Genomic DNA, 17,980 nt, shown 5'->3' on the forward strand with positions numbered 1-17,980 from the left:
AATGAAACATTTGAACATCAATTTGCACAGGTCAAGCCGGTGCTTAAAATTTTGCTGACTTAGCTCTGTTGTTTTGAGATGCGAAAGTCCTTTGTCTCCATGCTGACGTTGCTGCACTGATGAAATCCCTTCTGTGGACAGGATCACGCTACCAGAGGTTTGACAGTTTATGCCTTTCAGAGGTGCAGGACCATCCTGTTGGCAGAAACTTAGGGGTAGTACTAACTACATGGACATCAGTTTGTGAATCGCAGGTCTGAATATTAGTTTTTAAAACACTGGGCATGGTTACGACAGTACGAAAGCTCAGTACTGCTTGGGACAGAAATGAGGAATGAGAGAGACACAGCACAGTGTGACAGGCAATCAGAGATGAGCACAAAATATTTCTTACTGAAGCTTGTCCCACTAAGACTACAGAGCAGAAGTCTCAAACAGCTCAAGACTTGCAGGTCTATTTAAAAACACAGAGTTAAATGGACCAGATTACTTCTGAATGAAAACTCTTCCAGTGCTAGCTAGTTTCTTGCTTTATCTACCACGTTTCCTTTTGCCTACCACAGGTTTTACCTTCCCATTTGGAAAATGAAATCCCAATATCAAGCTACCAACAGCAGAAGTAATGCAATCCAGACCAGCAGCTTTCACCTGTGGCATCCAGGCTCCAATGGGTCCAGACAACCTCTAAGCCGTGGTGAAAGATGATTAAGAAATGCAGATTCATAACTGCTATTCAGCAACATATAAAAACCTTTTTTCACTTCTGGTTTCTTTTAAAAATTTCACAATGGATATACAACTCCTTTGTAAAAATTTGTAAAAGGACTTGTATCTCCATTGGTTGGGTTTTTTTAAAAAGACTATAAGTGAAAAAAGTTTTAAAGCAATACGGATCCTGTGTGCCTCTTCGTAAACCTTACCTCTCATTCAGTCTCTGATACATCCCATATTCACAGAGATGCCCAGGACTTGGGTGTCAACACAGCAGACACCAGCTACCCAATTGCCTCATTACACTCATTTTTGCAACATTATCTTTATATTGGTAGAAAAACTGAATCCTAGTTTTCAGTAGCACACAACCCACCCTCCACTCCCAACAGAATCTATGCCAACACGATACAATGCAGTGTCACAGAGCTAGATACGGAATAGCATGAGAGCCATATTGGCTTCACCTGCTTGACCTGCTAAGCTTTCACATCTCTCCTGCCAAGCTCTGCCTAGCTGCAGCTAGGCAGATGTGCCAGCTTCAAACCTGTGGGGTCATGATAAAAACATCCATTTGAGCCCCTACCCAGAAGCCTGAGAAGAGAATACCGAACCTTGTGATACTGAGCTCCTTTACAAAAGCAAATAAATGCTTTTAACCAACAGCATTACACTAAAGAAAGAAAACACTAACATGGTGGATAAAGGCAATGACAACTAATCCTGGAAGTATAATTGCAATAACAATTGTAAAGTCTTTTCCTCAAGGAAGGAAACTGGTAGAGCAGCAGAGTGCTTGCTACATCCAGTAGTAGCCCTCACTCTGACCTTGATTTTTAAATCTTCCTGGGTAACAAGGCCAGCCTCTCAGTGAGAGCGGTTTCTGGCACTTGCTTTTTGCTAGCCCTGCTTGGGCATTGCTCCTGCTTCTGCCAGCTGCTTCTTGCACAGCTCTTGCCTGATGTGCATGCCTTAATTACAGGCATGCTTAACTTGGCAGCTCTGCTAAGTCTCCCTTAGCTCAGTGCTTGGAAGGCAGGGTGCAACTGCCCCTGTGCTCACTGACAGCTTTCAGGAAGTTTGATTCTCACACAGCTCTTACAAAACACCTCAAAAATTTCTCCTGTCCTATCCCTGCTTTGCAGGCACGAAGCTTTGCTTCACAAGACTGCAGGCAGTCCCTTTAACTGTGCTTTCAGGCATCAATAGACATGGCCAATCCAGACTACTGTACACCATTATCATCACAAACTCCGCTGTGTGAGAGGACTCCCTCTTTCACAGAAACGCCTCTCAAATGCACCACAACAATATACACAAAAAGCCCATTTTCGGGCCAGCCCGCTGGTCTGTTACCGTTTACACCCACTTTGTTTCCCCAGCAATGGGGCTACCCCACTGTAGATTTGAGAATGCATGGGAATGAGGGGAAAACCTCCCAACACCCGTCTTTATTGTTCCTTCTCCCTCCAGTAAGATTCCTGTTGAGTTTCTAGTAAGACCAGACACTGTAATAATTTTCTATGTTTATTTCATTAATAATACAGCAGGAAAAAAACGTACAGAGATTTTCCCAACGCCGGGAAACTAGAGTATTTTTCAGGGCCAGCCTCTTAGGCATATAACACAACAAGGATAGATTCACACTGAATTTGATCTAGAAATGAAAAACACAAAAGGTGCACAAAAGATCAGCACACTAGCAAACCTGTGGCAATTTCTCAAATCTGTAATACCCAGCAGCCTAGCGAAGAACTGCACAGAGCTTGTATGGATGGGGTTTCATTGTGCTCCCAAAGACAATGTCTGTGTTGACTTCCTTAACTCCTTCTGGTGGAGTGAACTTGAACGTCTGCAACAGGCTGCAGAAGATGATGAAAAGCTCCATCCTCGCCAGCACCTCTCCCAGACATATACGGTGGCCTGCAGAGGGAGAAGGGAAAGACCAGTCAGTCCTCACAGAGGTCTGTAACCACCACCTGCTTCCCAGATTTTCAAAAGAGTATCGCTCAACCTCATCGAGGAACAAAAGGCTTTGCTGAATTTGACGTTTTCCTCTCTGATTGAGCTGACTGAACAATTAAGATGTCTGCAATCCTTCTTCACAGGATCTGCCCAGATTATAGAAAAAGATACCAGAGATGCTTCTCAGTAGTGTCATGCTTTATTTCCTAATCTATAGGACTCCTCGATTCTATGAATTGAGTTTCAGTCTCTTGATTCCAAATGAGAATGACAAGAAAGCATCTTCAGGTTCCCTCACAGCTTCCACTTAGTACACGCTGACTTTTCTTCACTAATAGCAGTGACAAAACAGAATACAGAGGACATTCTACATCTGACTAGACATTTTCCTACATAATGTTTTCAGTGAAAACAACTTGTTAAAAAAAAAAGTTCCAAATTTATCAATTAAATGTGTTCAGGATATAATTTTCAGTCACAGTGACAGACCCTGAAGTGTAGTGGTCAGGCCATTCAACTTGGATGTGAGAAACCAATGTTCAAATTTCTCTTCTGCCCAGTTTGGGCCAGGAACCTGAGCCTGACACTTCCACATCTCAGCTGGGGGCTCTGACAACCAGGTGATTCCATCCTGGCATGTTCCCCAAGAGCTTTTGTTTGTTTAAGCTTCTATAAACTCACACACGGGGTGAAAGAGCAACTCCAGAAGCTCCCCAGGAAAGACATAGCCATCTGGGATGTATTTGATCCAGCTTAAAATTTCTGCACCGATGAATATTGAATTATTTATACAAAATCAATCGGCTCCAGCAGAGCAGCCTGCCACAGAACAGCCATTATAATAGTATAACCTGGCATATGCAGAGGATGACAGAGAACAATAGTGTGAGGACTCAAATTCCCAAATTATTGGAAATTCTAGGGCCTTACTCCTTTTACTTTCTCTGCATTTTCACAAAATTCCTAAGATCTAGGGTTTATACAATTACCAAACAACTTATTTTCGTAATCAAACATTTTTCTGGGCTGTGAAAACCATGTGCTCCTACAGTTTGGGATTACATTCCCTTTAGCGTTCTCCGCAATGAAAATAACGTGGCTTCAGACTCACAATCTAACCCACGCAAACAGGTTCAGTTATCAGTGCACCTACCTGCTGAGAAGGCTAAGAAGGCCTCTCGGGTCACAAAATTTCCATCCTTGTCCAAGAAATGACCAGGGTTGAACTGGTGAGGGGTCTCCCAGTATTCAGGGTCAAAAAGAGCCGAGTCTATGTTTGCCATAATCATAGTGCCCTGAAAGGAAGATGCTGTTGGCTCAGTTCTCTCTCAGATCAAGAGGAAAAGGACACAGATTCCAGCTATAATTCAGCTGGTCACATCAAGAGGCAGCAGAAGTGAAAGATTATTTTATTAGGGAAAAAAAAAATCTCTAACTGTTCTGATTTTTTTTTTCTTTCAAAAACTAAGAAAGAAAAGAAACTTCAGTACTTCAGGTTCAGGAATTTCCCTGCTGTATTCCTTCATGTCTCCTTTTCTTCCATTCTGTTAGCAAATGCAAGAGTGGTCTGCAGTTCTTTAGCACCTTATCCTAAATCTAGTAAAATGATTTTCCCACAAGCTTTGACAGGTTTTGACAAATGAAGAGCAAAGCACCCTGGAAATGAAATAGTATATTTCAAATTATCAAGGCAGAGGTGGGAAAGGTGTGCATGACAACCACCACAGAGCAGGGGTGTGCAGGGAGATGCCTCCATGTGTGCCTTTGGGGAGGTTTGGCATCGAGGTTAAGTTTGGAAAGGCTGAACATGACGAAGAAGCTTTTTATTTGAGGTTAGGTGGCAGTTCAGAAGCTGTGGGGAAACATCTTAATCATATTTCAAGTATGATGCCGGAGAGATAATAATAAGAAAAAGAAGTCCTAAGCGAATGAAGTTGAGGAGACACTTAGTATTAGTCTCGGACATCACCAATGAAGAAAACATTCCATCTCCCATTTGTCCACATGGCTGACAACATCTCAGCATGAACAGCCTTCTGCACCTTCCCTACTGACACAACTGTACATTTCTGATATACTTTCAAAAGACCTCAGAGAAGACTAAGAGCTCAAACACTTATAAAGTATTTCAAAATCACGGGCTCTTGGAAAGTAAGACTCTGCAGCACACTCACAGAACACTGGTTTAATTGGCATGAAACTGCGCTTTTGGCAAGCATTTTTAATCACTGTCTATGAGACAAAGGCACAGGCCAGAGAGCATGGGAGGGACAACGCACTGTCTGCCAGGGCTGTAGCCAACACCCATCTGTCCTGAACTGGAGGGAAAAGGGGTTAATGGTAAACATGACTGCAAGGAGCTTCATTCACGGCCAAAGATCACATTGGAGTAGAAAGGATATCTGTACCTTTGGAAGCTGATACCCTAGAACAGTTGTATCCTTCACTGCTTCTCTGGGAATTGTGATTAAAATAATGCTACCAAAGCGCATGATCTCATGAATCACAGCATTTGTATAAGGCAGTTTCTTCCGATCCTCATAGCAGATTAGATGGGAAGGACTCAGAACGGCATCTAGCTCTTTCTGGACTTTTTCTACCAAAAAAAAAAAAAAAGAAAGTCCATTATAGATACAAGAACACTTTTGCATGAAACAGTTTTCATTTTCTTTTTGGATTATCGTAGTGATAAAAAAATACAATATGTAAATAATTTATACTTATGATGTCTTAAAATGTAAATACATTTATACAACTATCTAGTTATGATTTTACTACACTCTGGCATTTCCTAGTTTATAGGTTCTATGTTCAGATCATCTTTCTACAAGCCCGACAGATTTATTGAGCTTCATATTTAAAGGAAGGAGAGCGAACTGGAAATAAAACAAGAACTTCTTTTTAAGAGATCAAATTCAATTACTCAAGCTATTATTTTTACTCTAGCTAAATACAGACTCAAAGCACACTAATGAGCATGTTGCAAGGGAGCCTTCATATCAAGCTGAAACACATATGTAAGGTTGAAAACTGGAACAGGATAATATTACCAAACCATTACCGACTGTTAATCTCTTTTGGCTGTTATCTAGGGTTCAGTAAAATAGCTTATACAGTCTCAGAGGGTTCAGGGTCAAATTTCATGCTTAAAAATTAGCCTAGTAGTCTAAGAAGTTTTGTTTGCTTTTTATTTCATTAGATTTTGAAAGGTATGTGTGTGCATTCTAGCTCCAAAAGCATGAAAAGAAGGGTTTCTAGCTCTAAACCTGAGAGTCAAAAACATGCACTTGGCTTAGCAGTTCATCACCTGACAGCCCTATGTTAAATCATTCAAAAATTTTGAAACTAGTGTGCAACTATGGCCCTGTCTAAAATTTTCCAGTCATCTTTTTGTCTTCCCATTAGCATCTTCCTTCTCTGTTTAACATTCCCATATGTTACAATAAATATACTTATTATACAGAAATACAACTGATGCCTCCATTAACGAGTGCAAATAATTCTTATCATTCTGGATACCAGAAAAGTGTCACTTTTCCCTAACCTGAGCTCATACTTCACCTCAAGTGTTTTCAGCCAGACTGTATCTTCCATTATATGCTTACAGTACTGAAACAGTCTGACAAAAATCAACGAGACATAATACAGTATCAGAAGCTGAATATCCCTGAAATTATTTTAAAATCTCTCTCTGAAATTTTTCTAATTCAGCTTCTTAAAAGCAAAGCTCAAAAATGTGATCTTAAAAAGAAAGCTTGATCTTCAAAACAAACTGATCTTAACAAAATAAAAAAATGCAACAGATGGTTGTTCTACTTGAAACACACCCGTGTTCGTGTCTACAACTTACCTTGGACGTCAGGATAAGCCACCATATAGAGCAGAGCCCAACGCAGAGTGGTGGCAGTGGTCTCTGAGCCACCCAGGAAAAGGTCAAAAACAGACTGCACCATGTTGTCTTCATCAAACGTAGAATTGGGGATATCTTTAGTCTACGGGTGTCAATGAGAAAGGTAAAATGGGGTATACCTGTGTAACAGCACTAAGACAGCCAGCCATCACTATACCTAAACAAACAATATTTCTAGAGGGTGGAGAAAATATAGGTACTTGAGTGAATCAAAGATTTATGCAAAGATTTTTCTCAAATAAGCGCATTGATACTGTTAAATTACAGGTGCTGTTGAGGTCCTGTTATGCTGCCTTCTAGAGTGACTTGCTGCCTTGCTGCTAACTTCCACATCAGAAAAAAAACCATCGCAAAGTAGTTTTATCCCACCCTGCACCCTCGCTGATTTCAGCTATCTACTGCATATAATATGTTATAATTTTAAGATATATGCTTTTTTTAGAGCAGAAACTGCCATAATTTTAAGATTTTTATGATAATCATACACTACTAAGCATGCAAAATCTCAGTACAAAGCACAAAGACAATAAATGCAAATATTAGTAAGACACAAAGAATCAGAATTAGACAGCCCTCCAAACATCTGCACCTTTTCAAAGTCCTCCCTACCACCCACTGCCCTGCCCGCACTGAGGACTCCACAGTATAACAACAAACCAATGTAATTAATTTACGCTTCTAAAACAAGTTGTTAAACTAACTATTCAAAGTTCATATTTCAATTTGACAGCAGAGTTTTTAAACTGCATTGTAAAGCTCTGTAATAATGATGCTATGTATAGACAACTGTAGGAGAGGTGGAGGGAGCCCGTTCTGATAGGATCTGTGTCACATACAGCATAAGTTACTCACTTTCTCTATCTGATCCAGGTAAAAGTCAATGAAATCTTCTGGTTCATCTATTTTGCCTCTTTCCCTGTGGCTTTTGATTTCCTGCCTTATGAAAGAACGAACAAAATCACAGGACAGTGATGCTTTCTGTGCAGGTCCTAGGATGTACTCTGCAGCCCATGGGAAAATTTCACACACCTGTGGAGCAAGCGTTCAACATAGATGCAGTAAGTTACACGACATGAGCAAGGCTGTTATAGAGATACAGCATGGACATTTTTGGTGCTAAATTGCTGAATTAATTTCTCTAGGAAAAATACCGCAGTATCAAAGAGAAATGTTGGGTAAATGTTGCGTACATGAACACACATTAAAACCACAAATTAAAGACAACACAGTTTCCACCCTGGATTCTTTTTCTATCCTTACTGTATAACCCTGCTTGTATTTGCTCTGTTAATTCACCAACAAAAGAATTCACTTTTGCCAATAGATGTAACGTGTATTAATATTAATAAATTTAATATTAAAAAACATTATAATATATATTACCTTAGCACACAGAAAAAAAAAATCATTCTGTTTAATTCTGATACAAAGATACCTTTTCACCTTAACAACACTGGTGTTTCCATCACAGAAAAGTTCAGCATCCCAAGCACATCACCTTTGCTGAGAAATTCTAATAAAGATTATTAATATAATATTAATATGATAGTTGAACGATACCAAACCCAGAGCACTGCAGGTCCAGTTCATATTCACGGTCAGAATTTTTATCAGTATTTAATGTGTATTAAATAATGCAATAACTATAATAATATATTATAATATTATTGCATAATAGTTCAATAAATAATGTGCACAATAATAACTTGCATATTTAATGTCATTTTCTCACATAGTAAGTGTAGCTGTTCCCAAAAGCCACTATACAATTGTATGCTTCAATCAGCTGGCGGAAGGTTTCATCCTCCCGGGAGAAACGATGTCCAAAAACCACAGCACAGATCACATTAGAGACAGCATGAACAATAGGGAAGGACGGGTCGACAGCTCTTCCTGCAGACAGAAATAAACATTCATCTCCAAAGTGCTTCCTTTATCTCCTTTGCTATTTTGCAAGCAAGATGACAATGATGTTTTATTATAGATGTCCTCTGTGCTATTTAGAGTGTTACACTGAAACACCCAACGTTCACTGGCAAACGTAACAAAAGATAAATCTAATTCAAAAATGAGGACAGGAAGGCCTCCAGTCTTTAACTCCCAGCCTTGTTTCTCTGTTTGCCGCCTTTTTCCTTTTTTTAAAATCTTGATCTTGGTATTGATACCAAAATACGCATCGCTGAGGTCTGACTGTATAAACAGGTTTGACTGCACTCTAAATCTAAGCTGTGCTCCAAACCCATTCTTTTCTGGAGCAAAAATAGTTACTCTTTACTCTTAGAGTCACGCAGACTATGTACTATGTCAAAAGCCCAGACGCAGTTCCCAAGCACCTTGTCAATAGCTTACCATCTTTGTCCCTGAAGAACTCGACCAGATAACGGGCCTCGGTTTGTATCCCGCGCTCCATTCCTTTGTTCCCCATTCCCAGTTTTCGGAGAGCTCCAATTCCAAAATGTCTCTGATGTTTCCAGATGAGACCATTTGAGACCAGGATACCTTCAGCCATCAAGAATCAATTTTATGTCATGTAATATTCATATAATAGTAAAGGACATACACAGTAAGAGTCATCTTCTCATCATGCTGCCACTCATAAAGAAGAGAGCCACATCAGGCAGTGCTCTTCTAATCGTTTTGTTAGAGACAGAGAAACCACCTTGGTTAATATATTCCCACCCCGGCAAAAAGCCCACTCAGATCTCAGGACTCACACACCTGCCTTCCAACACTAGTCCTATTCCTTCTGAAGAATCCAAGAACAGTGGTCGTTACTCAAAACTCCACTCCGCAGCCTGCTACAAGTTGCAAAGGCAGTGTGGGTTGGTGTTGCCTTCTGTTTGCCCGTGCTTTGAGCAGAAATTAATCTAAACCCTTATTCACATAGAAAGGCTTATAGCCCAGTTCATGCGATCTCTTACAAGATCTCATTTATTATCTTGTACAATCTTCTAATACAATTAATACTTACACGTAAGCTATGTTTGCCAACATCCCCATATGGATATTGTGTTCTTGTGGACGTTGCCACACGTCAGCTCTACAGGAGTGGCAAAGACAACTTTCCTCAACAAACAGTAAGTTCAGGTTTCTACCAGCTGGAAATCTGATGGTGTCTCTCACCAAGCTACTCATAGCCAAGAGAGATTTCTGTGGAGCTCATCGGGAAGGTCTGGGCATTTCCTAGGCTTGTGCTTCTTAACCTTATGCAAACCTTCTGGAGATCATCACATCTCCCTGTTGGTAGTGCTTTAAAAAGAAAAACTCTTTAATGGCTAGAGTTGATAACTGGTTCTGAGCACATGTCTGTGCTACACAGACTCTGGTTTTTAGGGGATCCTGCTTTTGCCAGGCTGTTAACACCAGATATAGAGCTCTCATCCTGGTCCAGGTCCCTCCTGGAAAGACAACAAAGCCAGGGCAAGAACCACCTAGCAAGAACCAGAGTAGGAAAAGCAGGATTTAGCCAGTCTACAAGCAGCTTCCTAGGCCAGAGGTCTCCCTGTGGGACAGGAAGGAATCCCAGGCCCCTGTGCTGTGAGTCTGTGTTCTAGCGGACAGTCCAGCATAAAGCATTTAGTCCCCATGGTGGGGAACCACTTCCCTCCACCAGTCCAGCCCATGCTTCCCCTGGGAAAGCCAGCTTGCTCCCCGAGACAGCTGCTTGACTGCAGTCTGGAATAACTCTCCTCTATTCCTGGGAGCCTGGGCTAGCAGAAAAGGAGCCAGCCCAATGGACAGGTATTTGTGTTGCAGAGAGGTGCCAACTTGCAGCCATGCTGCAGCCATTTGTTCAAGCCATGCCTGCTACAAATTGCTAGTGCTAGGGCAGCTTCTCACAGCCCAGCTACTTTACTCCACGTAACTTAGATAAAAGGTGGCCATAAAGACCCTTTCAAATGGACTGAAATGGCCCCAGACTTAATCATATCTATTCCTTAAAGATGTTTTTCTCTACTTACATTAACTAGTATTATAAATTAAAGTTTTCCAGACTGTAGTCCACATGCAACAAAGCCTGACTGAGGATAAAGGCATCTACTCTATATCCTCTGGATAAAAGGCTGGTGGAAACAAGTTCAATCATTTCTGTTTTACACACAGCACCCTCTTTGTTCTCCATCCACTGGAATTAAGTAGTGTCTGATGTAAATGACAGCACAATAAGCAGCTCTGAATAAGGATATGTTGCACCTACAGTCTAGCTAATACATTTAAAGCTCCAGTGACCTTCCCGTGCCTTCGGACTTCCCGAAAGGCTAGCCCTTGTTCAACAGCTCTGTACATGCTTTCCTTACAGCAGCCTTTGCTGTAAACAAACAGCTGGGAGCATAAAGAATTACTTTAGCCTCAGCATGCAGAGGAGGCTGCAAGATCCAGATTATTTCAAATCAGGACATACACTTAGACAACACTACAAATGAACAAGCAAGACCTAGCTAGGTACAGATATGGCTTGCTTTGATGAGATTCTGAAATACACGTGTGACGGGGACTTTGGAGACAACTTAGAATAAAGCTGCAGAATTACATCATTCACCCTAAGTAGACAGAACAGGTGAATTGGGAGCTAAGGGCTTGTCAGTAAGGAAAATATGAGAGGAAATAAAGAAAGCCAAGAACAAAGTCATTCCACAGATATTAACATCTTACCCTTTCCATTTGCCATTTTGTTGAAGATATAGGTCTGTAGTCGCCCAGAAACATCCTCCGAGTTGGTGGTGAGACCATCCTTCACAGCTTGGAATCCATACAGCACCACAACAGGTTTGTGACCCAGCCACAGGGTACAAATGTTGCCATAGATTTTTGCCAGCTGTAGGTTAGATCAATGCTAAATAAATACCCAATAAATAACATCAACCAAAATGCACACATGATGTGCTGCTCTCTTCCAGCATGACATTACTCAGGGGTTCAGGAAGAGAAAAGGGATGGTAATTTTATTTTGCAGTGAGAGTACTTACCACAGTAAGGTTCCGGGCTCTCTCTGGGAACCCACTACTCACAGCAATGTGAATGATAAAAGAATAGACACTCTTCTCCTTTTTAAAACTTGGCTTGGGTTGCCTTTGCAATATTAACGATTAGGAAAATGCCCCTGAGTGTTTACAGATCCGTATTGGGTTTCACATGAAATTTCACCTGCCCATTCTTGATTACATTTTTCAACTCCGTATGTCATTTCCTCAGCCAACAACTAGAACGTCTTGAAATTACATATTCCAGGTGTCACTCTCCTCCTAGTACTGCAGATTTCAAGTTTCAATGGCAGGACCTCTTCCCCTCTTATACACAAGTAGTGTCAGCTGAGGCATCTGAGCATAGATCCCACCTCTGCTTGGGCAGTGATGGGGACTGCTCTCAGGCAGCCCTGTGGGTATTCAGCAAGGACCGTACCGCTCTGTCCCCCCCCAGTGACAAACATGTACCCATCAGAAAAGTTTAGCATCAAGGTCTTTTAAGTTCCCTTTTCTGAAGCCAACATTCTCCAGCTGCAGCCAGATACCCCCTGACATACAGGTTGCACTTAGCACCTAAGGGAAGGTCACGACTTGAAAAATATATCAACACATTGGATTCTTTTGTGAAGTTTTGGCTCAGCGGAGGACATTGAGTACTGAAAGAACCTGTATTACCATGCTTAGGATGGACCTAATTCTTCCCATCAGTTCCTTCCTTTCACCATCATTTACATCCTTAGCTCATCTGCAAGGAGCACTTCCCAGACTGGGCTTCAGAAAAACAATGGAGATAAGGTTTTGGCTGCATATAGGATACAATCTTATTTCCATCCCATGACAGCAGAAGACATACTGATGTGCTTTTCACATCTTCTGAATTCAAGACACCTGGTTTTAGAAGATTTTTTCCTGCATATGTCTGTGGTGGGATATCTGAGAAACACTTTTTTTCTTTCAAAGCAAAAAGCCTCCCTTAAAAACAGAAGTATTTTTTGAGGCAAAATTACCATCCTCAGTTCTGTTTAACTTGCACACATATTAGCTTTCGCATGAATTAGGCTCTGCAGATTTTACTTAACTTGCTTAGCACTTAATTTAACTTCTGTGATTCACCTTGCCTCAGGATTAAGTTCTCCCTGTTACCACATTAGCCTATCAACAGCCACCACCAGTTTTTACAGTTTTTGCCTCAGTAACTCTTTAGTTCACATCTGCAAATGCATACCTTTTTCAGGCTCCCATGATCAGCTCTAAAATTTATCCACCACATGCTTCCAATGACGGGAAATGGTGTTGGTCCAGGAGGAAATCCACGACTTTTCCATTGCAATTTCAGGAACTGCGCACCCAGAAGAAACAAAACTAGGGATATGAGAATTACACTTATCATCATTTCACACTTCCAAATTACTCTGAGAATATTGCTATGAATCTGTCTGTTGAAATTACTCTATATTGTTCTTCTTAACTCTTCCCTATTGCGTCTAAGCTTTCTGAATTTTTCTCCTCCCTTCTTTCCTACCACACTTCCTGATCCCAGAACGTGAGGAGTGTTCTCATTCTTGAATGTATTTAATACATCGCTATGCTGCAATATGCTAATAGCTACCATCCTTTAAGATCCAGTAAAGGCTAGAAGGCAGGCACCTCAATGGGAAACATCCCTTTGAGCAATCAGTTTGATGGAACATGTCACTCAAAGCACTGACTACATGCAAGCCAAGAGCTCAGATACGAAGCTGCGGCTGTCATCTAGGTACTGCATACACAGACAAGGACAGGACCACTCATCAGGTAGCATTCTTGGGGCAGGGGCAGAGGCAAAAGGAAGCAGTCAGTAGCTTTATATAAGAGTGGTTGCAAATGCAGATTTGGGAACCAGGAGCAAGGAAGTGTTGTAATCTGAGTTTTCACAGTAAACAATATAGATGAACTGCAAATGGCACAGTGAAGAATCAAACCTAGCTAGTGCTATTGACAAAAAGCATCTCATGTGCAAAGAAATACCAAGTTCATCACATCTCAGGAGACACCACTGAACTTTCTCTGGAAACATTCTGAAGACTCTGGTGGAATCAAAATAGTCTTCCACTCACCAAAGGCCTGGCCGCACCCCTGATCCATGCTTTTCTGAGCTACTCAGGTCTACACACCAGAGCTCACCCATAGCTGGCCTGCAGGCACAGTGCACCTGAAAGAAGCCAGCCAAGTGCCTCTCACAGCTGCCTATGCTGCAGAGGATACGCAGGAAACTGAACTGAGAAGAGGAACTTCAGACCCAGCATGGCTGAACCATGGATCACTGTGCCCCAAGCACCGTTTTCTCTTTTCCTCCAGCCCTCTACCATGACTGGTCTAAGACTAAACTCCACTGCAGTAAGGGAGCTAAGGAAATTAAGGATTTTACAAAGTTTGTTATCAAGCTGTAATAATTCAGAGATGCAAGTTACTTCCTAAATTTCCTCCAGCACAGACATTTCACATGGCAAACCCTTTACCTGCCTATAATGGCAAACAAAGGTGGCAGATGGCACATGGAGCTAGTTTCCCCACAGCAGTTTATTCCCACATCCTAGCAAATGCTAATAGGTCAAAGAATTTCCCTCTGGTTTAACCCCAGAAGCTCCTGGCTTTTTATTTCCTCACTGGGGCCCCTCTTCCGAACTCAGGGTAGATTTTTCTAACATACCTCTATGTCACATAATTACTAGAGACCACAGCTAAAGGACAGGCAGGTCAACAAAGAGACTTTTAGCCTGGACATTGCTAGATCCCAGAGCTGCCTTTGAGCACAGCTTGCAGCAACTTGCTGCCCAGCAGCACAACACACTCCACCTCACCTGCATGTGTTTACAGCAGCATTTCCCAAGAGTGGCTGCTCAGGGACTGGCAAGTATAAGAAGGAGCAAGTTTGAGATGTTCTATAAGAACACTGGAAATCCCGAGGGGAGGCTGCAGTGTGCTCTCTCAGGGGTCTGTAACAATTCCAGGTGAACAAGTGCTCTTACTTATTCTCATTTTACAGGTGGAAAAATCCTGGTAGTGGGAGAGGAAGGCTAGCATTGCCAGAGATATAGATCTTCAGAACAGCACAGGTGTGGATTCAACAACCTGATGGACAGCAGTTCACCTTGTGCCCATGACTCCAGCTGCAGCAGAAATCCCAGCAAGATTATCATACTGAACTCCTCTGCAAACACAACTGCCTTTGCTTTTGTTCTGGCCAAGTTCCACTACAAGTGGATGACTGACTCGTCCCACAAAGTACAGGAGGACAGGGAGCACAGGCCAACACTCTTCAGGGATCACCATACTCCTAGATAACAGAGCTCTGTTGCTTGTTTGGGACCACAGACTGACAGCTCCGCTGACTACTTTTCCTATCGGGTCTAGAGCTGGATGCCTCCTTCAGCAGCCAAGGTTTTCACACTCCCTGTCGGGATTCAGTTCTTTCCACTATGAGGCTTTACACATTAGAGTTTCTGCCTTCCCTCAGTAGCAGGACTCCTGCTCAGCCAGAATTAATGCCAGAGTCTGTAATTCTTTGCTTTATTTTTAATTCACAGCACCTGAAGGAGCACATACGAAGACCTCCTCAACACAAGAAATTACAAACAGGAGCAGTTCATAGAAGTTTTCTCAAGTGAAGTTAGTGAATAGGCTGTTCAGGATGTTGGTACCGAGATGCCTCGCAAAGAACAGCATGGACCTAATAGGGATGGGGCTGCCCGGTGCTCCCCAAAAGATATTGTGTATTGGCTTCTTTAAATCCATCAGGCAGGGTGAATTTAAATGCCTGCAAAAGGCTGCAGAAGATGAAGAGCTCCATGTGTGCAGAGTGCTCACCCAAAAATATAGAGCACCCTGCAGAAAGGACCTGAAAGGGCAAGTGTTGATCTGAATTGCTGCCCTCCACCATGCCCCCTGCTCTCTTGCTGTGCACTTTCTCTGAGGCTGTTGCTCCTTGTCAGAGCAGAGATGTCCCTTGCAGGCTGTCATTCTCTCTCAAGATTTGCTGTCTAAACAAAACAGCCCATCCTTGGGCTTCCACTTGCGTAATCTATTGGCGTTACTTATTAGCTGGCAGAAAGGACATCAGGCACATTTTGAAAGACAGTTTCACATTTTTATTCCCTCAGGTGAGTTCTTCAGTAGTATTCAAGGTACCTATCTCAAGCCCTTTTGGGAAGGGTAAGAAGGCTTCTCTGGAGAAGAATATCCTTCCTCATGCAGGAATTGACTGGACTGGACTCCACAGGTTTCTTCCAGTGCTCAGGAATCAGTCAGGACAGTATATATTTGCAATAACCATACTGCACTGCAAGAAAGGAGGAGTTGCTCCTAGGCTGTCTCTTAACCTCTCTCCCTGGCAAAGCCATCCATGCAAAAAGACACAGAAAAAACCTCAGCTTTTATTTCATGCACTGAGCAGAAGGCCATATACCCTATTGGCATAACTGATTTTCCTTGAATATTCCTTCCCGTCTTTGATTAGTAAGCAAGACTGATAATCCCTTCCTGGTTTGCAAGCAGCATCGCAACTAAGGAACATGCTGGTTTTTTCCTTTCACCTTGAATTGCTGCTGGTCAGGCATCACAGGCAATCTCGATACAAGATTTATAATGCAAAGCTTCATAGAAGTGTTCCGATGTGTTCTCCATACCCAGACATACATAATGACTGTGTCTGACAATGTTCATTGCCACATCTGGAAGAATTTAAAAAGAAGCATCTTGTCTGAAACCACTCACAACTTTCTAATAACTTCTCACTTCTGATCAGGTTTCCATTTCTGTAAACACAGCGAAGACTTTGCATGCTTTTGCCCTGTAGTTCAGTCCATGGAAGTTTTAGTCGGGCTGGACATTTCCTACGCCCACACTTTCATATGGAAGGTATTATTTTTCTCATCCTGCATTTCTGTTCAGGTATGACAACTGATTTTTTTGTTTTTTTATCTGAAGGATTCATGGACATTAGCTTCTTCCTAAAACCCCAAGCAGAAAGAGAAACTTTAAACCAGTATTACTTCTTTATGACATTTTTTCTTAGTCAGTCTTTAGTTCAATCAAGAAATAATACAAGCAGCCAGTATCATGAAAATTTTTCTTTCCAGGTTTTCCAAAATATTTTAAAGCACAACTTCCTTTGAAAAGAGATACACTCCCCAAAAAAAAAAAAAAAAAAAAAAAGAACCCACCACAACACACACCACACTGAAACACAACCGACCCCACCCCCCCAAAAAAAAACCCAAACAAACAATTCTGACAGAATTAATTTCTGCATCAAGGACATCAGGTCAGACCTATGCCTCTACTTAAATTCCAGTGGTTTGCCCTCCCTGTGAGTAGGGAAAGATGGCTCCTTTTTCATTTGCCACTTGCCACATTTTACTATTGCAGATTCAGCCACTGTAAGTAATATCTTTTACTAAATAATTGGGTATGGTAAGTGAGAATTCTTAAGAGCTGTGTGTGGTTTTGCTTCTATCTCCCCACGCAACAAGGTGATTGATGCTGTGGTGCCAACTCAGAGTACCTTCAGACACCTCATTGCACAGTACACTGCCCCTCATGTTCAGCAGCGCAACAGGAACCATTTGGTTACTCCACATTTCCATAGTACCTACCTGTAGGTAAGCACTATTGGCATAGCTATATAGAAGGGTAGCAATTCAGCTTGCTATAATGTGGTTTATACCTTCCCAACAGGTAAGGGTTTTTGTGAGATGGCATCAGGGAGGGAAGAATGCCATTATTTCTCCCTGCTTTTGCAGTCTCTTAAAAATTGATTCTCAGGTCTACAGTAATTAGCATAAAACTTTTTTTTAGCCAGTTATAGCAGTTGATCATTTCAGCTAAAGGTAATAATTTCACATGCACCTCATCGTATAGAGACTGTCATAGGCTGGCTGCATTAAACCTTACCTGCCTGAGGTTTCCAAGGATAGGACGAAGTCAGCTCCTGGGGAGAGCATCTATGCACCCATGGCAATTTAGGAGCTATACAGTCAGGAGAGACATGACCAGGAATACAAGAGCCTCACTGACAGAGCAGATCACTTCTGCTTTACAACAGAGGTCTGACTAGGGAAGCAACAGCAGCTGTGGATGGACCATCTGAAGCTACTTTATTCTGCTCTGAAGCATTCACTTCTGAAAGAATTCTTGTCATATCCAAAATTAACAGGTATCTCATTGTTTTCCCTTTTGACCTCCTTTTACCCTTCCACACTACCAGAAAGTATATTCACTGGAGCTTATTCTACAAGCTTTTCTCTCCCAACATGCTATGACAATACAAATCATGGCTGCAATTAAAGAAGAAACAGTTTTCCTTCAGATAATTCAGGAGATAAATTTATGAGGTGGAGACACATAGGCTGAGCAAATTTCTTAAGAATGAATTTCAAGCACAGGGAAGAAT

General features: G+C 41.7%; 1 protein-coding gene across 3 annotated transcripts; it reads right to left on the reverse strand.

Moving 5' to 3' along the window:
- Positions 1-2,277: 2,277 nt before the first annotated feature.
- Positions 2,278-16,709, reverse strand: LOC129209893 (cytochrome P450 2J6-like). Of its 3 annotated transcripts, none has more exons than XM_054835090.1 (10): positions 16,122-16,709; positions 12,776-12,889; positions 11,240-11,402; positions 8,936-9,085; positions 8,319-8,479; positions 7,439-7,615; positions 6,527-6,668; positions 5,085-5,272; positions 3,830-3,971; positions 2,278-2,634 (listed from the first exon to the last, which is right to left on the reverse strand). In XM_054835090.1, exons 1-10 carry the CDS (start codon positions 16,224-16,226, stop codon positions 2,456-2,458), a joined length of 1,521 nt encoding a protein of 506 aa, XP_054691065.1. In that variant the 5' UTR covers positions 16,227-16,709; the 3' UTR covers positions 2,278-2,455. The 3 variants fall into 3 exon arrangements, with proteins under 3 accessions (XP_054691065.1, XP_054691066.1, XP_054691067.1); XM_054835091.1 differs by having other exon boundaries at positions 14,391-16,703; XM_054835092.1 differs by having other exon boundaries at positions 12,776-12,912; positions 14,391-16,703.
- Between the last annotated feature and the right edge of the window lie 1,271 nt (positions 16,710-17,980).

The sequence above is a fragment of the Grus americana genome, chromosome 9 (genome assembly GCF_028858705.1).
Source record: "Grus americana isolate bGruAme1 chromosome 9, bGruAme1.mat, whole genome shotgun sequence".
NCBI lineage: Eukaryota > Metazoa > Chordata > Aves > Gruiformes > Gruidae > Grus > Grus americana.

Bases quoted from the DNA above. Each gene is read 5' to 3' on its own strand.
- LOC129209893 (XM_054835090.1), bottom strand. From the start codon at position 16,226: ATGTATGTCTGGGTATGGAGAACACATCGGAACACTTCTATGAAGCTT. The intron at 11,403-12,775 runs GTATGCATTTGC...TCTAACCTACAG, and splicing joins ATCATGGGAGCCTGAAAAAG to CTGGCAAAAATCTATGGCAA. The intron at 3,972-5,084 runs GTACAGATATCC...TCTTCCTTTCAG, and splicing joins TAGGGTATCAGCTTCCAAAG to GGCACTATGATTATGGCAAA.